At 34.3% G+C, this 23,679-nt stretch overlaps 3 protein-coding genes across 4 annotated transcripts; 2 read left to right on the plus strand and 1 right to left on the minus strand.

Moving 5' to 3' along the window:
- The first annotated feature begins 3,684 nt into the window (after positions 1 to 3,684).
- On the plus strand, positions 3,685 to 6,247 carry LOC9324617 (protein NtpR). Its single transcript, XM_021034593.1, has 5 exons — positions 3,685 to 3,838; positions 3,941 to 4,254; positions 4,545 to 4,961; positions 5,072 to 5,266; positions 5,827 to 6,247. The coding sequence occupies exons 1-5, from the start codon at positions 3,739 to 3,741 to the stop codon at positions 6,085 to 6,087; spliced, it is 1,287 nt and encodes a 428-aa protein (XP_020890252.1). The 5' UTR covers positions 3,685 to 3,738; the 3' UTR covers positions 6,088 to 6,247.
- A 992-nt stretch (positions 6,248 to 7,239) lies between these two features.
- LOC9323148 (major pollen allergen Ole e 10) lies at positions 7,240 to 7,859 on the minus strand. The gene has a single exon (XM_002888508.2). It carries the CDS (start codon positions 7,780 to 7,782, stop codon positions 7,447 to 7,449), a length of 336 nt encoding a protein of 111 aa, XP_002888554.1. The 5' UTR covers positions 7,783 to 7,859; the 3' UTR covers positions 7,240 to 7,446.
- Positions 7,860 to 15,018: 7,159 nt separating this feature from the next.
- Positions 15,019 to 19,968, plus strand: LOC9323149 (LEAF RUST 10 DISEASE-RESISTANCE LOCUS RECEPTOR-LIKE PROTEIN KINASE-like 1.4). 2 transcript variants are annotated; one of them, XM_021034592.1, is made up of 6 exons: positions 15,019 to 16,390; positions 17,370 to 18,092; positions 18,318 to 18,347; positions 18,448 to 18,777; positions 18,856 to 19,161; positions 19,244 to 19,968. In XM_021034592.1, exons 1-6 carry the CDS (start codon positions 15,664 to 15,666, stop codon positions 19,876 to 19,878), a joined length of 2,751 nt encoding a protein of 916 aa, XP_020890251.1. In that variant the 5' UTR covers positions 15,019 to 15,663; the 3' UTR covers positions 19,879 to 19,968. The 2 variants fall into 2 exon arrangements, with proteins under 2 accessions (XP_020890251.1, XP_020890250.1); XM_021034591.1 differs by lacking the exon at positions 17,370 to 18,092 and having other exon boundaries at positions 15,023 to 16,390; positions 19,244 to 19,965.
- The last annotated feature ends 3,711 nt before the right edge of the window (positions 19,969 to 23,679 follow it).

The raw sequence follows: 23,679 nt of genomic DNA on the forward strand, positions 1-23,679 counted from the left end.
ACTCGAGAAAGGACTAAAAGTCTCTAATAACACTTTGACTGAACAAAATATATGAAATAAAAAAATAAAACAAATCTCAAAACCAATAAAAATATGATATATCAATATGGCATTTTAATTTGATTTGATGTCGGTGTATATATTGTGGTGTTGCTAGTCTTTGAGTTATGTTTCTCTGCTGGTGTTTGCTAATTAGATGCTTGTATGGATATGTCTAGATCTTCGGATTTTATTCAGTATGGATCTAAAGTTTTGGGACAATTGATTTTTAAAGTTTTTTCTTCTCTCATTCCTAATAGATTTTTGCCTGTTCAACCTTAAATTATCCACTAAATTTTGGGTTTTGAGCCAGTTTTACACGGCTTAAGTTTAGGTTTCATCCACTCAAATCATCCCTCAAATCAGGGCGAGATCTGTTAAGTTTCAGGCTCCTCCTACCGGATCAAAATCACTTAGCTCGACATCATCATGACATCTTTGTCTGATAGTCCTAACTAATAATCCTATACGAAGGTTTCATTGTCATGTCGACCATTGGATGCTCAAGATTTTTATATCCAAAGTCTTCGTTTATTACCAGAAGAGGTAAGAAAACCGAATTTTCTTCTCCGCTGTTATGAGATTTTCTAAGGATATTAGACAAAAATTCATTTTCAGATTTTTTGGTGAAAAGTATAAGTTCTAAATCTTGTAGTTAGATTATTAGTTTCTGTTTTTAGTTTGTTAAAAGTTTTTATTCTTTTTCGATTGGGTTGATGTCTCTGGAAATATCTTATTTTCTTATATGGCTTAGTCTCTGAAAATGTCTTTTCTTTTTCTACCCGCGTATGTAATTCCACCTCATTTTAATATAACCTTCTAGATGAACAAACAAAAAAAGAACATTTAGTTTTTTCTTCTTAACACTAAGGTGCTATCTAGAGAAATAATTTTCTAAATTATGTCGATTCAATTTTTCTGCAAAATATAAATGTTTCATCCAAATGAATTGAATTATTTTTACTCTACCAACTTAGCTCAATTCTTATTATTTATCTAGACCTTAAGTTTAACAGATATAGAATACTGTATCTTAAATAACTATACCATAAAAGATATAGTTCCACAAGACTACTCTCTGCGAAGATGTTTCTTAGGTGGCTGAAGGAAGTCTTACGTCTTTACTGATCGGAGGAAAATCATCCCAACAATCATAGGAAGAAAATCACATTCTGAAAATTTTAAAAAATCTGATAAGCTTCGATACTCAAATTATACTCAAATAGTATAACTTTAAAATAGTATGACACTGAAACTATACTAAAATAGTATGATTCGGATCGAGATGTTTAGATAAGAGTATCGTCAAATGAGATGTCTACATAAGAAAGTGGTACCAAAAACAAAATTGCACGTTTTATGATACTGAAACTATAGGAATAAACCCATATAAAAAAAGTTTTATATGATAAATTAGATATCGAAGTAGGAAAATTACATGTTTATCGAAAAGTCATCCGTTATGTAACTATCAAAAAGGTTGAAATTCACTCTTGTTCGCTAGAGTATATAAAAAAATCTTATTTTCTTAAATATTACGTTATTCATTGTCAAAAAGTACAAATTTCCTTTTATACTATGGAGTTCTTTTATTTTTATTTCTGAAAGTTCTCATAGTTCAAAAAATCCATTTTCTTTAGATCAACTTTCCTGAAACCACTAATTGCTACAAAATTTCTATTTAATTTATTCACCATTCGAAAAGCAAGATCATATTATATACTCGTCGCATAGGAAAGCATGTTGCTATATAATTTTACATATATCATAATATTAATTTAACTCAGCGTAGCTAGGAAGCAAGATCTTATTAAATTCATTGATTCTTGACTGATGCAAAATATTTCTAACAAATTATGATTCTTCTACCAACATCTTCACTCTTCAGTGAGTCATCTGTTTTTTTTTTCTTGAACTGAAGTACTCTTTACTAAATTTATGTAATATACCTCCCTTTCTTGGCGTTAGAAGTTGGAAGCTCTTAAGTCTCAAGAATTGACTATATATAGGTAGAAAAAAAAAACCAAAACAAAAAGACGAACATTTGATTATATAGCCAACAAGATAGAAAAGAATCGATAATTTTATCCAAAAAGAAAAGAATCAAAATCTTAGTCCCCTATTAATGACTCAATGACCCAACCCTCATCAATTGGATACCTTTAAAATGTTATTTAAAGGTATAGGAAATTTTAAACAATTGTATTTTTTATTTTGACCCTGAAATAAACGTGAGAAAAGTTTAATACAACAAGAGTGTTTTCATAATCATTCAATCAACATCAAAATAAATAGTTAACTGCAATTATTGTTCCCTCCTTTGCTATAAATTTACCTTCAGTTTTCTCTCCCACTCTCAACTCAAAATCCACACTAAAGCTTTTTGAATAACGAAGAGATCCCGTACATAAGTTTGTACATCCCCTCAGGTCGGGGATTAGATATTTTATATGATTTCCTCCAAAAATATTACTCGAACCGGCGATCTCTAGCTTTTGCATGAAAGTCTTTACAAGTTGAGCTATTGATACATGCACGTTTTATGATACTTAGGCTTTGAATGGTTAGTCCATATGATGCGGACTGGATACTACTCCAATTTTAGTCTGCTTTGCAGCATACTAGACAACCATTAAAAGCCTTAATAACTGAAATTGTAGGAGTAAACCCTTATAAAAAGGTTTTATTTGATAAATTAGATATTGAAGTAGAAAAATGCAGATTTTTGCAATTTTATATTTTACTTCCATAAAATGCAGATTAATCCTACGAAAACGGAAATAATACGCAATATAGTCTTAATACATATATTAGAAACGTTTTCACGGTAATATGCATTGGATTCTTCTCGAAAAAAGACTACATTGCGTATTATTTTTGACTTCGTACAAATTAATTTATATTTTTTGGAGATAGAGTATAAATCAGCAAAAATTGGCAAGTTAGATAGCTATTTTATTTTCACTAAACCCAAATATAAAAATTACATCCTTATTGAAAAGTCATCCGTTATGTAACTATCAAAAATGTTGAAATTCACTCTTGTTACCTAGACTATATAAAAATTGTTACGTTTTTCATTGTCTAAAAGTAGAAATAACCTTTTATATTATGGAGTTGATCAACTTTCCTAAAACCACTAATTATTACAAATTTCCTATTTAATTAATCCACCATTCGGAAAGCAAGATCGTATTATATACTCAGCCGCGCATAGGAAGCATGTTGCTATATATAATTTTACATATATTCACCATGTGAGAAAATATATATTATAACATTAATTTAACTCAGCGCAGGAAGCAAGATTTTATTAATTTAACTCAGCCAACAAGATGCAAAAGCGTCGTTAATCAGTTAATCTTATCCAAAAAGAAAAGAATCAATAATCTTAGTCCCCTAATGAGTCAATGACCCAACCCTCATCATTGGATACCTTTGAAAATGCCTTGAAAATGTTAATTTAAAGGTATATGAATTTTTTTAAAGCAATTGTATGTTTTCTATCTTGACCTTGAAATAAACGTGAGAAAAGTTCAATACAAACAAGAGTGTTTTCATAATCATTCAATCAACATCAACATAAATAGTTAACTGTACCCTCCTCCTCCGCTATAAATTTACCTTCAGTTTTCTCTCCCACTCACAACTCAAAACCCACACAATATCTTGTGTCTTAGTTCCTACACAACATAGAAGATGGGAAATCCTAGCGTGAATGATCTCTCTCAAATCCTCCCTCGTGTCCTTGTCGTCTCTAGACGCACTCTTCGCAAGAACAAATTTGTCGATTTCGTTGGTAATAATCATTTTGAAAGATCCTTAAAATGTTATATTTTTGTTCTTACATTTTCCCCTTGATTTTTCATATATTTAATTATATTTGATTGTTTTTCTTTAGGTGAGTACCATCTTGATCTTATAGTCGAGAACGGTGCTGTACCGGTGATTGTACCACGAGTGGCTGGTGTTCACAAGTTGCTAGAGAGCTTCAAGCCTATCCATGGAGTTCTCCTTTGTGAAGGAGAAGACATCGACCCTTCTCTATACGAGTCTGAAATATCGTCCCTTTCACTTCAAGAACTCGACGAGATTCGGAAAACACATGCAAGTGATACAGCTATCGACAAAGAAAAAGACTCTATTGAGTTTGCCCTCGCAAAGCTCTGCCTAGAACAGAACATTCCTTACTTGGGGATTTGTAGAGGTTCACAGGTAAAGTATCCTTCTATTAGATTTTATCTCTCCGTTGATTAGAGAACATAATTTAAAACTTTTTTTGTTTTTTACATAATTTAAAACTTGATTTAAAAAAAAAAAAAAAAAATTGGCCACTTTTTTTTTTTTTTTTTTTGGTTTAATGTTAAAATTGGCCACTTAAAGAATGTATAGTGGCCAAATAGAGTCACAGTGGGTAGGACTCGATCTTTGGCTTTGACTAATTGAGTGAGTTCTTAATTTATTGGAACACCATGGTTGATTAACGATGTTAATGAAACATGTAGGTTTTGAATGTTGCTTGTGGTGGAAGTCTTTATCAAGACTTGGAGAAAGAGGTCACGATCAATGTTTCTGAGGAACATAGAAGAAATCATATAGATTATGATGACTATGATGGTTATAGACATGAGGTGAAGATAGTAAAAAACAGCCCTTTGCATAAATGGTTCAAAGATTCTTTAGATGAAGAAAAGATGGAGATCTTGGTCAATAGTTATCACCACCAAGGGGTTAAAAGATTGGCGCAAAGATTCGTGCCAATGGCTTTTGCTCCTGATGGATTGATCGAAGGGTTTTATGATCCCGATATGTACAATCCTGAAGAGGGAAAGTTCCTAATGGGTTTACAGTTTCATCCAGAGAGAATGAGAAAGAATGGTAGCGATGAATTTGATTTCCCTGGTTGTCCTGTTGCTTATCAGGTTTGTGATTGAGTTCATTTTTTAAAATAACATGCATTATGCGAGTTTAAACATGGATGGTGACAGATCAACAACACTAACACATACCTCTAAACTATACTTGGTCTTAGGAATTTGCAAAAGCAGTGATTGCATGTCAAAAGAAGCTTGTTCCTAAGAAATTAGAACTCAATCAAGAAATGGAGAAAAAAAGAAAGATACTTGTCAGGAGCTTCTCGCTTGCGAGGTCTATGTACACAAGATCTTATTCGTTGAATAACCAATCCAGAGAATCAGAACTTGACGTTGGAGCTGAGTTTCTTGAGGTACATAACACCAAACTGTTTTATGTGCATTAAACATGATCTTGATCCATACTATTATTGCAAAGGCCAAAAAGATTAGGAGTCATATTTTGACCTTTCGTATATTGAATCGTTAATAATAAAAAGGTTTTTTTTTTGTCGGCAAAGGTTAATAACTTCTTTTTATTTTCCTTCTTTTTTTGAAATTAATAACTTTAGGGTGGACATTTGTTTTTTCATTTTGATATATTTATTGTTTGGTTGGTTTAGCTTCGGATTAGAAAAAATGAAAGACAGAAATAAACCATAATTATTATTATAATTAATTTATAGAGTATATTTTGCATAAACAGTTATAATTAAAATTATGAACTTAATATAAATTTTTCTATATGATTCGATAAAACTATGTTTGGCCTGTTCCATTTTCCGGCATAAGAATGATGTTAATGAATTTTTTTCTATATTACTATTTGGTTTGATTAACATAATAATGAATTATGATGACTTCCAAAGTCTATATAAGTTCGACTTAATGACCACACATTTTTGGTTTTTTTTTTTTTTTTATGTGGCTGCAGTCAAATACCGCTCTAAGTGTACAGCAAGAGATGAGGCTAAAGGAGATGGGAGCGACGATGAGGAACGGTGGATCATTTACGGAAAAGCTTAGACTTGATGAAGAGAAGCAGAGGAAGGCTATGAACATAATGAAGAACATGAACGTTGAGCGACTCTCTGAGCTCATGGCTTTCTACCACTTGATGGGGAAGATCTCTAGTGAGGTGTTGGAGAGAAAGCTACGTGCCTCAGTCAATGACCTCAATCTCACTTCTCAATGACGTCTCAAAATCGATATGATGATGATGATGTTGATGATGATGATGATGATGAATGTTTAAATTTGGCTTTTCAAATTTTTTCGTGTGTTTAAAGTTACTTTGTGCATGATTTATGTCAATAAGTATACGACTTGCAATGAAAGATTGGTTGATGACTCAATATTTGGTTGTTGCGTTTTATTTTAATATTTGTTTTATGTTTAGTGTATACATTCTCTATATCAACTTGTAGTGAAATTTTAAACGATAAAAATGTGTTCATTCTAATTTCTAAACATAAATGCCAAACACAAACGAATTATTTTGCAAGTCCCTCTTTTTTACATCTAAATGCAAATAGAAATGTAAACTTAGTTTTGAAACAATGGAAGCTAAGTGTAACTCAGGAGTCAGGACCAAAGAAGATGGCTATTGATGTGATGAAGTGGAATAAAGCATGATTCATAAAATGATTAACAAAATTAGTGGCAGACCCATGATTTTATTTTACCAAGGTCAAAATATAAATTTAAAAAATCGCCTTTAATATTAAAATAAAAAATCGACAAAAGGTTCGTGCAAAACAAAGAAACAACCTACTAAAGGTGTTTACTGGGATATACTCTATATGTTCCTTACTAATCCAATTTTTCTTAACTTTTCACATATTAAATACTGGTTATAAATGCATTTTTTTATTACCAATTTTCTATAACTCTAAACTAATAATAATAAATTATTTTTGTTGAATTTTACAATTCATAATCAATAACTGATAAAATTGCATAGAAAAATTTAAAAATATATCTTTTTGAACGAAATTTTTTTTTTTTTAGAAATTGGATTAATAAGGAACAAATAGAGTAATAGTTTATAAACATACTAGTGTGTTATATTATAAATAATATTTTCTGTTCATATTTGTATTACCTTTAATTTATAACATATAAATATTATTTGATTTTGGAAATTTAGTTATTGTTCCATAAAATAGTGTATTTTCTGAGATATTGAATTTCATTTTTTGGAATTAGAAAATGAGATTGTTTGACCAAACCTAAAGAAATTGAGAGCTTAGGTTAGTATTTTTTTTCCTACCAAAAAAAGTATTTTTAGGATAATTTTATTAATAAATTGACTAAATGATGATGTTTGCAATAAAATAGTAAGGACTTAGTTGTATGAGAGAATCACATGAAATATTGAATATAATGCCAAATTTATCCAGATAAAAACACTTCATATGACTAAAACTGAATGAAAAATAACATTACTTTTTCTTAACCTTACATAATGTTTAAAACTACTTTTTATTCGGCATAATTGTATTCTTCCTAAGAAAACTTTGCAATCACAAAATCATTCATCAAACCATGTATTCTATGTATACACACAACTACCATAACTTGGATCAACAGTAACGATTTGACCAGTACCACTAAAATTACACGCCTCTTCAGTGCTCCCATGATTCTGGTAGAAATCATTCATCACAAATGATGCATAGCTAAGAACAGTATCTGGATCAAAGCAAACTCCACCGGGATTGATTTTTACACAATCAACTTTTCCTTCGCTACATGCATAATCAATATTAGCTTGTAGTTGTGTAGGTGCTGCAGATGTATTTGCCACACACCATGTCTTGGCTGAGACATGAAGGGGGTGGATTACAACAAGAGAGAAAAGAAAGATTAGTGTCAATTGCGGAAACATTGTGGTGTTTTACTTGTGAATGATAATTCGAATGATCTTGTAGTATATATAATATGATAATAATGTGGTGTTTTGCTTGTGAATGATAATAACTCAAATGATATTGCATATATATAATTTCATACAAATATTCTGAAAGTAATTTATTTTCCATAATATTTTATTTTATTTCATAAATCTTTGACCGATTTATGAAAGTTTATGGTGGACTTTAAGATTTATTGACTTATGAAGTAAATGAAAAATAATGGAATATTAATATGTTATTCAACAAATAATATTAATAGTTTATTAAGTATTACCTTATATTATAAATTACTTAACTAAAATATTATGAGTTTTTAAGCTAGCAATTGTTATCATAAATACAATATTATTTTAATTAAAATATGACATATATATATATAATTTATTTTAATTTAATTTTTAGTGTACGCAATTGACTTGCCTATTTGCCAGATGGTTTTGGGCTTCCACTGGCATTATGTCAGTCCCAATTTTGCGTACTTATTTGAAATCAAACTTATAATCTAAAACAGGATTAAGCCAATTTTAGCATTAAGAACATGTGAATCAAATAACTTAAAAATAGAAAATTTCAAACAACAAATAGATCATCGAATCACAGATACTTCTACTTAGAATCCTAAAACTCAATTAGAAAACTATTCACACATATAAAAAAAAGGACAACACAAATCAATTAACAAGACATAATTGTATTGCAATGAAATTAAGATAAGGATTAGAAATCTTCTCCATTGTCAAGAGGATGGATTGCTTAGCTCAGAAATGAATAACATACAAAGAGTCGGGTCTGGAGATGAGTCAGGTTTGGAGTGAATCATGTCGAACCTGGACTTTGTAAGAAGGTAAACTCCGTACCCTTTGCTATACATTATCAAGAGTATATATAGGTTACAAGAGATCGTATCTAGGGTAAATGTAAAAGGAATCTTTACATTTTTGATATATACTCTAACACTCCTCCTCAGTCTAAGCTGCAGATGTTCGAATGCTTAGACTGTCTCTGAAATCAAGAAATAATGACGATGGGAGACCTTTGGTAAAGATGTCTGCAAGCTGTCGCGCCGATGGTACATGAAGAACTCGGACCTGACCAAGCGCAACTTTCTCACGAACAAAATGTATATCGATTTCAATGTGCTTGGTGCGCTGATGTTGAACAGGATTGGAAGACAAATAGATGGCAGAAATATTGTCACAATATACTATCGTTGCTTTGGGTAAAGAAATCTTCATCTCCATAAGCAGTGTTCGCAGCCAAGTTGTTTCAGAAACTGCATTAGCAACTCCGCGGTATTCCGCTTCAGCACTAGATCGAGAGATAGTGGGCTGTCTTTTGGAAGACCATGAGATGAGGTTATCACCGAGAAACACACAATAACCCGACGTGGAGCGACGAGAGGATGGACAGCCAGCCCAATCTGCGTCTGAGTAGGCAACCAAACCCGTAGTAGTAGAGCGATAAAGATGAATGCCATGTCGAATGGTGCCTTTGATGTATCGAAGAATCCGTTTAAGTGCTGAGAAGTGATGCTCACGAGGATCGTGCATAAACAAGCATATCTGTTGGACTGCGAATGAAATATCCGGACGAGTAAATGTAAGATATTGGAGCGCACCTGCTAAGCTACGATATAGAGACGGGTCCGAGACAGGTGGGCTATTAGTAGCATCAAGTTTTTTCTTAGTATCTGCTGGTGTGAGACAAGGGTGGCAATTGGTCATCATGGCGCGGTGAAGTATATCAGCTGCATAATTTTGCTGGTGGAGAAAGAGTCCTTTATCATTACGGTGAACAGAAATACCGAGGAAATGATGAAGATTTCCAAGGTCCGTCATATCAAATTCCTTACTGAGACTGGAAATGACACGGTTGAGAAGAGTAGATGACGAAGCCGTGAGAACAATATCATCAACGTATAGGAGAAGGTATGCAAGATCAGAACCATGGCATAGTATAAATAGCGAGGCATCAGAGGAACTCTGTTTGAAACCGATAGTACGAGCATATGTGGCAAACCGATTGTACCAAGCACGTGGAGCTTGCTTAAGGCCATAAAGAGAGCGTTGAAGAAGACAAACATGGTCCGGTTTTGAGGCGTCAACAAAGCCAGGGGGTTGATGCATATAGACCGTCTCTTCAAGATCTCCATGTAAAAACGCATTTTTGACATCAAGTTGATGAAGAGGCCAATCACGAGACGTAGCAACGCTGAGGACTGTGCGAATGGTGGCGGGCTTCACGACAGTGCTGAATGTTTCATCGCAGTCAATGCCCGGTTGTTGAGATTTTCCATTCGCCACAAGTCGAGCTTTGTATCTAGAGAGAGTCCCGTCTGCATTAAATTTGTGCCTGAACAACCACAAAGAACGAATAATATTAGTAGCAACTGGTCGTGGGACAAGTCTCCACGTTCCACGTTTAATAAGAGCATCATACTCTTCTTTCATTGTAGGATTCCAATATGGATCCTTAGCAGCCTGAACATGTGAAATAGGTATGGGAGAAATTGTGACATCAGAGTGAAGGCACAATGGAGTGCGTGGTTTAACGATTCCACTTTTACTGGTGGAGAAGGGCTTTTTATTGGTGGAAGGAGAAGTTGAATTGGTCATGACGACACAAAGATGAACAGAGAAGAAATATTAAAGAAGAGAAAGATGAAGAAGAGGAAAAAGAGCGGAGAGGATCGATCGCTTTAGCTTGGGGGCTAGGGTTAAGCGTCTGATACCATGTAAGAAGGTAAACTCCGTACCCTTTGCTATACATTATCAAGAGTATATATAGGTTACAAGAGATCGTATCTAGGGTAAATGTAAAAGGAATGTTTACATTTTTGATATATACTCTAACAGACTTGAAAACGCATCTGGAAACAAGACCGGACAGTCTTACACACTCTGTGATGAAAAACAAGCTTCTAAGGAATGGACCAATTGATCTCTTTGATGGATCGATCGGTCCTTCATTCTTTGACCCCAAACTTTGAAGCTGCTTCAATTGCTCGCCATAACGACATGTCTTCGCCCAATCGGATATAACTCTTGAATGCACCGTTAAATTTTGTTCAAATCACTTGAAAATGAAAGCTAATATCCTTATCTTTCTTGTGGTCAAATATAAGGAAGCGGTAACGATGAAAACTCTTCAATCTGAGGCCAAACTTCTTACGTTTCAACATGATCATGTGTCTTCTAATGTGTGATTACATTTCACAATGGCTCTTTTTTCTCCGAACCAACCTAAAACCTATAAATAACTTGATGAAAGACTAAAAGTCTCTAAAAACACTTTAACTGAATTAAAGATATCAAATAAGAAAGAAAACATGTATTCAAAATCGATAGGGTTTATGACTAAAGATCTTATTAATTTCTTACGGCTTAGTCTCTGAAGGTATTTTTTTTACCGGTGTATGTAATTCCACATCACATTAATATAATTTTCTAAAAAAATATTTAGTTTATTATTATTATTTTCTTCCAAACACTAAAGTACTCAGGGAAATAATTTTGTAAATTATGTGGATTTAATTTTTCCAAAAAATATAAATGTTTCATCCAAATGACTTGAAGTATTTTCACTTAACCAAATTCTTATTATGTATCAATATACAGGTATCATCTAGACCTTAAGTTTGAAATATCTTAAACATAATCGTTTCAGAAGACTCTCTTCAATGACGTTTCATAGGTGGCTGGAAAATCACATTCTTAATTTTCTTATACAATAAAAATGGAATTGCCGAACGGATTCCATTACCTCGTAGGATGTTCTTACCCACTAAAATACTTGGCATTAGAAATTACAAGCTCTCAAGTCTCAAGAATTGACTATATATAGGTTAAAACTAATAGACAAACAATTGATTATATAGCCAACAAGATACAAAAGAATCGATAATCTTATCAAAAAAAGATTGACTTAATGACCATGGACACATGTTTGGTTTTCTTTGATGTGGCTACAGTCAAATACCGCTCTAAGTGTACAGCAAGAGATGGGAGCGACGATGAGGAACGGTGGATCACTACGGCTATATAATGAAAAAACGTTTGATCATAGTGTACGAGAGGAAACCAAAACTATTTTCAAAAGACATCAGTAACTTTCAAATAACGATTGATAAATTTAATATTCCACAGAAACTTTAGATTTTATCTATTACGTCGAAAACATGTTTGATCATCTTTTGAAAACGAAACACGTCCATCTTTTACCTGCAATTTCCAATGAAATAATATTCGGATTTTCTCTTCCTTTGCAATTCTCACGAAGTACGTCAAAAGAGAGTTGCAAAGGAAGAGAAAAACTATGACTAAGATAGTAATGCTTGTTTGCGAGAAGTTTTTGTCAATCTCCTAATTTTCAAATATAAGAGGGTATGCTAGATTTCAATGAATCAGATTCATACACCGAGTTATCGAATTCGTGGAATGAGTTTTCTTCGTTAGTGAGATTTGACCGCGATAAATATCAGTAGATATGTTTGATGGAGACAAATCTGAATTGGTCGGCAGGTGTGAGCCGCTTTGACGGTGTGAGTTTTTGGGAAACGGCAGGTGCCGCATACTTCCTTCCGTACTAGTACATTTAATGTGGTATGGTTCCGTGTCTTGTCCAACGTTAAATAGTTTTCGTGTGTCTTGAATAAAAGTTATAAAACTATATATGTACCACAATATCGTCCATCAATTTAAACAGTGTTCCCAAAATAATCCGCATTTTGGAATTGATCCGACCCTAAAAGCATTGGACATTTTACAAAACACCTACATGCACCATGTAATGTTTTGGAAATTTCCTTAAATAGAGAATTTAAAAATAGTAAGGAAAATTTTCCAATTTTTAAGCTTTGAGAAAAGAAAAAGAAAAATCAAAACAAGACAAAGGGCAAAAATCTTTTCGAAGTAAACTAATACTGACATCCCAAGTCTTCGCTTCTGTCACTATCCTCACTTGACTTAGTCCTCAGGCCCATCACCTTCCAACCTCATCTTTTATGCTTATCTCTTTTTTGTTTAATTCATTTCCTCTGCTCTTTTCAACATAAACTAAACCCAGAAGACACTTTGTTCATATCTCAAACAAATCATGTACAACTGCCCCACTTCATGTCTTGTTCTGTTCTTCCTCTTCTCCTTAAACCCTCTTACTTGTTCTTCAAGTATACAAGAACTTCGATTATGTGAGACTCTGTTTCAGTGTGGAAATATCACCGCTGGTTTCCCCTTCTGGGGAGGGAATCGTCGAAAACAGTGCGGTGTTCCATCGCTGGAGCTTCACTGCATCAAAAACATCACCTCTTTATTCATCTCAAGTCAAGAGTTCTATGTTTTACATCTAAATCAAACATCAAACACACTTACACTTTCCAGAACAGACCTTTTAGGTTCCATTTGCGACTCTACGTTCACTACAACAACCTTGCCTCAAGAAAATTTTGAGCTTTCGCCAACTTACAAGAGCCTCACCGTTTTCTACTACTGCTTCCCTTACACTCATTACCTTTCGGAGTATATATGTCCTATGAGAGGTTCTATATTTATGTCTCAAAACCCTGATCAGTATCATACCATCTGCGGTGACACTTTCACCGTGTATGTTCCTATGAGTTTTGTTGCAAGAAAAGAGTTCAATATGACCAATTTGGAAAGTGTTTTAAGTAAAGGTTTTGAAGTAAAAGTGAAGATCGATGATATATCATGTCAAGAATGTTTATACTCTCATGGAAGTTGTGGCTTCAACGAAACCTTTCCATTAGGAGCTAAATGCAGTCCACTCAATCCACCACCACCAACTAGTAAGTTTCTTATGCATCACAATCATTTCATATCCATTTTCTTTAAGAAAATCGAGATATTTATTGAATCTTTCTCATTCTTTTATTTTTAACCCTTTACTTAGGCATATCAAACAACTACAGTAGTAGTAAGCTATGATTTTAACTTATACATATATACTAAAAATTATTAAATGAAAAATTTAGTGTATATTCAATTGATTATAAGGGAATAATTAGCAAAATTTACCTTTTCCCACCACTAAGAATGTGTACTTGAACCTCCAAATTTTCTCACAAATTTATATTTATGAATTTTTACCTTCTATTATACATACTTTATTATATTTTGACCCCAATAAAAAAGATTTCTGAGTCCACCACTACTGCTTAAGACATTTTTCATGCTCTATAGTCTTTATTATGTTCCCGCAACATCATGATTCACGTACTAAATAGAATTTTTTTCATTTTAGCTTAGGGAATAGGAAAAAGAAACAAGGAACTAAAAGTCTTGTCAAAGTAAACTAATGACATCCCAATTAGTCTTTGTTTCTGTCACTATCCTCACTGACTTGGTTCTCACGCCCTTTAGCGTTTCCACCTCATCTTTATGCTTATCGCTCTGTCTTTATATCTCTTTGTTTAAATCACTTCCTCTGCTCTTCTCAACACAAACCAAAACCATAAAACACGTTGTTCATAGATCAAACAAATCATGTACTATCCCCTCAGTTCTTGTTTGATGTTCTTCATCCCCTTCTCCTTATTCTACCATCTTCCTTGTGCTGCAAGTAAGTGTGAGAGTCTGTTTCAGTGTGGGAACATCACCGCGGGTTTCCCCTTCTGGGGAGGGAATCGTCACAAACATTGCGGTCATCCATTGCTAGAGCTTCGCTGCAACCAATACAACAGTACCTCTTTATTCATCTCAGACCAAGAGTACTATGTTCTCCATGTAGATCAAACATCTTACAATCTTACACTTGCCAGAGACCTTTTAGATTTCTTTTGCTCCTTTACATTTACCAACACAACCTTACCATCAGAAATTTTCGAGATTTCGTCAACCTACAAGAGCGTCACATTCTACCACCATTGCGAACCTTATCTTCCTTACCTTTCTAAATATACTTGTCCTGGGATAGGACCTCCGATCACAGTTTCTGGAAACCCTGAATATCATGAGTCCTGCCTTGCCAGTTTCACCACGAACGTTCCAAAGAACTTTCTTCTAGAAGAGAAAGAGTTGAATATGAGCAATTTGGAAAGAGTTTTAAGAAAAGGATTTGAGGTGAAGGTGAAGATCGATGAGAAAGCATGTCAAGAATGTTTGTCCTCTCATGAACACTGTGGCTTCACCGAAACTTTTCCATTTGAAGTTAAATGCACTCCACCCCATCGACAAAATGGTAAGTTTCTTATGCATCAAGCATCACTATAATTTCATATCCATTTTCTTTACCAACTTATTATACTGAAGTAGCGGTTCTACTTTTAATAAGTCTAAGATATCAAACAACTAAAAGATATTGGTTGAGTTTTTTCCATCTCACAAACCGTGGATTGCACATACTATTAGTTGTGCAATCTACGAATACCATAGATTGCACAACTAATAGCTATTTCTTTAAGTAATATCTGTTTTAATCTTCCTCTGTTAATTTCCATTTTTAGACATAGCTTCCTAGTGAGTTTAGAAAGAAGATGATGTAAACTTTTATTCGGACTTGGCATTAATTTAACGTTTAGTTCTCTTTCATTAATTGATTAAGAATGTTACAAGTTGATTTTTTAATTTTATTTCTAAGAGTCTGATATAACCGACCACCCATCAACTTAAAATGAGTGCACCATATCCCATATAGGTAACAGAAGTCTTCCAAAATCTTAGCTTTAGACAAAAGAGAAAACAAAGAATAAAAAATCATCCAAAGTAAAGCAATAACGACATTGACACCCCCAAGTCTCCTCTACAAGTCTCTCTCTCTCTCTTTTTTAAATCACTTCCTTAGCTCTCTCAACATAAACCAAACACAAAAGACACACTGTTCATAGATCTCAACAAATCATGTACTATCTCCCCACTTCTTGTCTGTTCTTGTTTTTCCTCTTCTCCTCTTTCCACCCTCTTCCTTATGCTTCAAGTAAACAAGAACTCGGGTGGTGCGAAGCTCAGTTTCAGTGTGGGGACATAACGGCTGGTTTCCCCTTCTCCGGTGGGAGTCGTCCCCAAATTTGCGGTCATCCATCGCTGGTGCTTCACTGCTTTAACAACAAGACCTCTATAATCATCTCAGACCATTTTTACAATGTTCTCCATATAGATCAAACATCTAACACTCTTAGACTCGCTAGAGCAGAGCTTGAAGGTTCTTTTTGCAACGCGACATACACAGCCACAACCTTGCCTTCCGATATTTTTGAGCTTTCGTCGACCTACACGAGCCTCACTGTTTTCTACCTCTGCGATCCTAAGCTTTCTTACCGTTCAAGTTATACATGTCCTGGTAGAGGCCTTATCTCAGTGTCTCAAAACCTTGATTACAAGTATTCCTGCCAAGACAGTTTCACAATTAACGTTCCAAAGAGCTTTGTTCCAGAAGAGAAAGAGTTGAATTTGAGAAAATTGGAAAAGGCTTTTCAAGAAGGGTTTGAAGTGAAGGTGAAGATTGATGAGAAAGCTTGTCAAAAATGTTCATCCTCTGGTGGAATCTGCGGCTTCGAAAATTCAACACAGATTTGCTGCAAGCAAGCCTCATCATCAGGATGCAATAAACTCCATCCACTACTTGATGGTAAGTTTCTTCTATATCGTTATCTTTTCATAGTAGGCAGTTTTTAAAAAATTTCTGAGCCCTAAACCCGTTACATCTCCATCAAACCGGGAACGTAGGGAACCAAATCTTTAGAAGAATCTAGATAATACCACTAGCCCAAGACCCACAGCTTAAATAAGCCTAGGATCAGCAACCATAAACTTCACTTGTTTGAATCTTCTTCTATCTCCAACAAATTAGCATTTAAATCACTCACTCTCTTTCACTAATTGATTTTTTTTTCTTCCACATTAGTCAGTTTCAATAGTAAATGATATTTGCCTTATTCCACACTCCAATTTTTTTTCTACAATATCTTTAAATTCTTTCAAACTGAAAAACAATGGACCAAAACTAGGACATGGTTTTTGTGCTGGTCAATTTATGTATAAAAGGGTCCTACCCTTATGATATTCTTTTTCCATTAGGTTCTTTCTTAGAAAATTCCAAGCACCAGACTTTTAAAGTCGTTGTTCAGTAAAAAAACAAAAAAAATAATGGAAAAATAATAATATAAAGAAGAATCCATCTTTGTATAGTCCAAGGTGTGAATTTGTTTATATTCTATAAACAACAAAGATAAAAACTCGTTTTAAATCACTATTCCCTCTCATTATCGTTTACCAAAATACCATTCAAAGTCTTCGTTGCAAGCCACCTAATTCCAAAGAAACTTCGATTTAGAAAAATACTCCAAACATGTTCCAGAAAGAAACATTAAATAAATATTTAAAGTGGAGGTTGGTCCAAAAGGACCAAACATGTTCCTTTAGTTCAACTCTTACAAAACCAAGACATTTTCCAATTGCTTCATCTCTTCGTCTTCTTCTTCCTCTTCACCATTCTTTTTTCTTCACCTGCAAAACAATGATCAATTTGTCTTTTCTCCTGACAAAATCTATGTCCTATAGCTGCTTCATATGGATGCTCTTTGTCATCCCATCTTATGTTTTCTCAGCTGATGAGCTTCACAGACTCTGCAGTCCCTCGTTTACGTGTGGCAATCAGAGCGGTTTCCTGTACCCTTTCTGGATTGCTGGCAGAAAAGAATGCGGTCACCCTGACTTCGAGCTTGAGTGCGGCACAGGATTCCCAGAGCTTAGCATTTCCTCTGTGAATTTTAGAATCCTAGCGGCGAATTATGACTCTGGTATCATAAGACTCGCCAGATCAGATAAGATCGATGATCCATGTCTCCAAGGTTCCTTAACTACGTCATTCAACGAAACAATCCTTCCACTTGCTCCAACCACCGACCTGCTAACCATTTATTACGACTGTAGCCGAGACTTTTCATCGTTTGTTTCTACTTTTGTTAAAGACCTTGATTGTCCAGATGATGAGACTGATGATAGAGGAAATTACTATGTGACAAGAAACCTCTTGTCCCCTGTACTTCAAGGGATCAGTAATGCTTTAAACGACTTCAGGAGATTTTGCAGTAGAAACGTTAGTATTCCCGCATCTATAACCGCGCTGAGCACGCTAGAGAGTTCTCCAAGTACAGATAATCTAAAGAAGGCACTTGAAGATCGTTTCGAGCTTCAAGTTAACTCAGATTGTCGGACGTGCATAGACTCTAAGGGTGCTTGTGGATTTAGTCAAACCTCAAGTAAATTCGAATGCTATTATATAGAAAAGCCACAAACCCCTCAAGTAGATTCGTCTGCTAGAAACAAGGGTAATATTTCCTACATGTTCTAATTTCCTAATGGTTCTTCCACAAGAATCACCACTAGTCCCTTCCTTAAATCTACCTTTTGATTGGATCATCTACAGAAAATTCTTTTAGTTTCTGATAACTATATACAGAAACTCCCTCGAGTTTCAAGTTTTTCATTTCTAGTAAGATTCAAAGTTCTGTATTTAGTTCGAACTAACCTTTTTTTCTGGTGTCATTCCATAGATAAAGGCCTCTCTAATGGAGCAAAAGCAGGTATTTAGCCTTTCCCCGTTCTTTCGCAACACCCGATTTGATTACCATTGATGACAGCATATACTTATTATGAAAATTGTTTTTTGTTTTTCCTCTCTAGGCATTGCTGTTGCTTCTGTATCGGGTTTGGCCATTCTTATACTCGCAGGTGTGTTCTTATGCATCAGACGGAGAAGGAAGACTCAAGACGCTGAATACACAAACAAAAGCTTGCCCATAACATCATATTCGAGTAGAGAAACATCAAGAAATCCAACTTCCACAACAATCTCCTACAGTAGCAACCACTCTTTTCTTCCCTCAATCTCTAACCTCGCAAACGGAAGCGACTACTATGGTGTTCAAGTCTTCAGCTATGAAGAACTTGAAGAAGCAACTGAGAATTTCTCTAGAGAACTCGGAGATGGCGGCTTCGGTACTGTCTACTACGGTAAGGAATTCAACAATACATTTCAGTCTCCTTGAAACCTTTGAGTATTGATTTTTAACATTTCGCATTTCTCTAAAGGCGTGTTGAAAGATGGACGAGCTGTAGCAGTGAAACGACTCTACGAAAGATCACTAAAACGCGTAGAACAATTCAAGAACGAAATCGAAATCTTGAAGTCCCTAAAACATCCGAATCTCGTGATCCTCTACGGATGCACATCGAGACACAGCAGAGAGCTATTACTCGTCTACGAATACATCTCAAACGGAACTCTAGCAGAACATCTCCACGGCAACCGCGCAGAAACTCGTCCTCTCTGCTGGTCAACCCGATTAAACATCGCAATCCAAACCGCAAGTGCATTATCCTACCTCCACAAATCAGGTAAACAAAGATAATAACCAAAACAAACATCCGAATTCGCAGAATTTCACAATTCTCACAATGTGATTCCTCTGTTTTACAGAAGTCATACACAGAGATGTCAAAACTACTAACATTCTCTTAGACGATAACTACCAAGTCAAAGTCGCCGATTTCGGACTTTCGCGGTTGTTTCCAATGGATCAAACACACATATCAACAGCACCACAAGGCACACCAGGCTACGTAGACCCAGAGTATTACCAATGCTACAGTTTAAACGAGAAGAGCGACGTCTATAGCTTCGGAGTCGTATTAAGCGAACTAATCTCATCAAAAGAAGCAGTAGACATCACTCGTCACCGTCACGATATCAACCTAGCGAACATGGCTGTATCCAAAATCCAGAACAATGCATTACACGAGCTAGTAGATTCGAGTTTAGGATTCGATAATGATCCAGAAGTTAGGAGGAAGATGATGTCGGTGGCGGAATTAGCGTTTAGATGTTTGCAACAAGAGAGAGAAGTTAGACCTTCGATGGATGAGATTGTGGAGATTTTGAGAGGGGTTAAGGAGGAAGAGGAGAAGCGTGTGTTGGTGAAGTCGCCGGATGTTGTGGATATTGAATGTGGTGGTGGTGATGATGTTGGATTGTTGAGGAATAGTGTTCCGCCGCCGATTTCGCCGGAGACTGATAAGTGGACGAGTAGTTCTGATACGGCGGCGAGTTTGTAGTTAGGGTCCTTGTTTTAAAAATCGCTAGGCGCTAGTCGGGCGCTCGGCATGGGCCTAGCGATTAATCGGAAAATCGGATTAAAATCGGGGATTAATCGGGGATTAGTTTTAGGGTTATTTTAATATTTTTAAAATATATTAATCCAATATTGTAAAAATTTATGATTTTTATTACAAATTTATGATTTTTATTAAAATTTGAACACAAGTTATTGTAAAACATCACAAACTCTCCATTCAAATGATTGAATAACAAAAATAAAAAGTTTTTTTATACTTGCAATCTAAAAAATAATCGGGGTATATAAGATTAGGCGGAAAGTAATCGGATTAGGCGGAGAATAATCGGGTTACTGATTTTTTAGGGGATTAGTCATTAATCGAGGCGGATAGGGTGGGCCTAGCGATTAAGCGGGGAGTAATCGGGGCTAGGCGGGGATTTTTAGAACAGGGGTTAGGGTTCGTTGGTGACATCACTGTAATGTTTTTTTTTTTTGTAAAATTTATTATTGTTTTGTTTTGGCGAGACTGTATTTAAATGGACCAATTAAAATGACATTACTATTACTATATAACATACTGTTTCATATTACTCGGTACTCACTACATAATCTCCGTTAACTCTATTTCTTATTCTAAATTTGGAGTATTCTAAAAATAGAACAAAGTTTACTCTAATAGTTGGTTCTATTATTTTATACATAATCTTTTATTTTTAAAGTTTGCGAATTCCATTCATTTAATTTATTTTTAAAAATATCTAATATTAAAAATTAAATTTTATTACAACACATAAATAGAAGATCGAGTGATTAATATATTTTTATTTAAGTATCATCATTAATTGATCCGGAAGCGACCTACCGGATTATTAAATCACTAGTTTATGATGTGTTAAGTTTATTTTAATGACAAGTTTAATCTTTTTATGTACTTTTAGTTTATTATTTGTGATTACAATATTTTCTAATTTAATATTTGTTATTGTTATATTCTAAATTTCAATTAATTTAGTAACTATGATTTTTAATATAAAATTATGTATGCATGTAATTTGATTATATAATTTTGTTTAGGTATAAAATGATACTATATTAAAATTGAGTGAGTATTTTGTAAATAAAAAAATTGTGCTATAAAAATAAAGATATGAATAGTATTGCTCCAAATATAGAGTTTGCAAGATATAGAACATCATTGGAAATGCCAGTGTGCAAATGTGTAACGATCGTAACCTTTTACTACGTTGAGCTTGTTAGCCTATCTTACAACATGCATTTATTGAAAGAGATAATTGGGTGAGAGACACTGTTTTTTGAGTTATTTAAATTTTCGGTATTAGGCCATATGACTCAAGACAATGATAACAATTAGCCATCCTTTTTCCCGACTTTAGCCCCACGCACCTCTCTCATTCTCATGGCCCCACGCACCTCTTTCCTTCCAATGTTCATCTCTCTCTCAACTCTGTTCTAATATTCGAATTGATAAGAAAAACAGTAGTTTTGTGTTTATTATTCACACCGCCATTGTTTATTCATCGGAAAAGATAACTTTCACGATACAAATAAGAATCTAAAACATTGTTTGGATCTTCACAAATAGATCTACAAAGAATAGATGCAGATCTTATGTTTATATCTCTATCAACTCTTTTCTAATTCATTCAAACCGATAAGAAAAACAGCGTCGTGTTTATTATGTTTATATGCTTGAAATGCAGTGCAAATTTTTGCTAGGGACGCAGCACCGGTGGTTGATGACACATACCTCGAAGGTAACATAGCCAATGTAACATAGAGCTCTACGTTTGCAAATAATGAGTCTTATCCAATTGTGAATATCCATGTATTAACTTGGATTGCTAAAACATGAATAGGTGGAGACAGAGCAAGGTTGGTCTTGCTGGATGTGGATTACGAGGGGAATGAACAGTTAATGGATCCGCAAGAACACTTATGAACATGCAAACACGAAAGTATAGATCTATGCAGATTTGTGAATGTCCAAACCGGATCTAATAAAATAGGTAAAGACGTAAGTGGATCTGGGAAGAAGAAACGACCAATAGAGATAGCTAGAGTTTTTTTTGCAAATGATGAAGAAACAGTAGATTTAAAACCAACGACGGTGACTAAGAGCATAGGCTATGCATGAAATCAATCGAAACATGTTTTTCTGGAAAAAAAAATCGAATTTAATCAAAAATTCTCAACTAGTTAATGAATTAATATTTATCTATAAATTTAGATACATGTTCATATATTTTCATAGAGTCATATATCTTATGTAAATTTAGTATATTAGACCTCTATGTGTTTATATAAATGTTCATTCAGTTTTTGTCAAGCGACATTTGTTTAGATATACAGGTACATCCCTTTTTAACTTCTATAAACTGCGGTTATAGATAACTATATTTATAAATGCATGTATACCTTATGTACAACTACATATTCAATTAGTTTTACTCATGTTGTTAACTATGTAAACCCTTTTGTTCGATTTCAAATCCCATCCTCCTCAAACTAGAGACACATGCATTTATTAACTATCAGCTCGTTTTGACTTTTGCCGAATAACTATCAGTTCACTCTGACGCATTAAAACCAAGTCAGAATATTCTTTCGGTTGCTCCTAGAGGCATCTCTCCTCCACCCACACGCATACGTTCCACGCCTCCTGGTTATTTTGTAAATAACTTCTAAAGCCAACCCCTTTCTAACTCTTGATAATACCTCGTCGCCGACAATTTCTGATAATACCGATTCCCTAATTTGTGTTCCCAGCGCAAATTCACTCTTATTGAAATGAATCAATGATACACTAAAAACATGAAACTATATTATATTGTTGGAGTTTCTCCAAATTTTGTGGACGGTGAAATCTGGCTAAAGAGCTATAATTCTGAAATGTATTTAACAACAACGTTTACCATTTGTGTATCCCGTACGTACATTAATACATTTTTTTTGTTTTTAATTGTGTTAAAGAACTTTAATTGGACCGGCTATTACGCATAGTCCATATATTGTTTCCGGTTGACCACAGACATAGTCATAATCTAAATGGTCAAAATGGTCAACACCAAAATAGCCTGCGATGAAAAGGAAATTGGACCAATTGATCGGTTGATAGTCCAAATAAAATTAATTTTGGGATTGTCTCTATATAAAAAAAATTCCCTTAAATCTCTTGACTTTCTGCATCTTCTTCCCTCGAAGCTTCACATTTATTTTTTTTGAACCTGTCTATCAAAACAGATCAAACATTAGCTTTCTTTTTCACGATTTACGAATTCTTGTTGGAAGTAAATCTAAAAATCAAATTGTCAAAGAATAAAATGGCAAAGCCGTAGAGCATTTACAGCAGTTGAACGAAAAACCGTCTAATCTCGGTGCAAGATAACCAAGAGTGCTCTCTCCACGATTTACTATGCTCTTAATTGAATTGTGCACTGAATTCAAAAGAGATGAAACATCCAAACTCAAAATCAAAAACTAAAAAAAGGAAAGTAGTGGAGAGATGTGTTTTTCGATCATAAAAAAAACATGGATAAATCATCACAAAATTTGGACACATACTGAAGAGACTTAGTTATGAAAGGACAAACAATTCTCAATCAATTTCAGCCATGAAAGCTCGGGGTTTCTTCCCACAAACTAATTCGAGAATGACAAGATAGGTTCATCTAATTACATCGTTCTCTCTTAGAGTTGGTTTGAATATTTGATTCTAGTTTTTAGTCTAACCTTCGAACTAATTCTCATGACCAAATTGGCAGTCCTAATTATGTTCAAC

This window comes from Arabidopsis lyrata, assembly GCF_000004255.2.
Source record: "Arabidopsis lyrata subsp. lyrata unplaced genomic scaffold ARALYscaffold_2, whole genome shotgun sequence".
NCBI lineage: Eukaryota > Viridiplantae > Streptophyta > Magnoliopsida > Brassicales > Brassicaceae > Arabidopsis > Arabidopsis lyrata.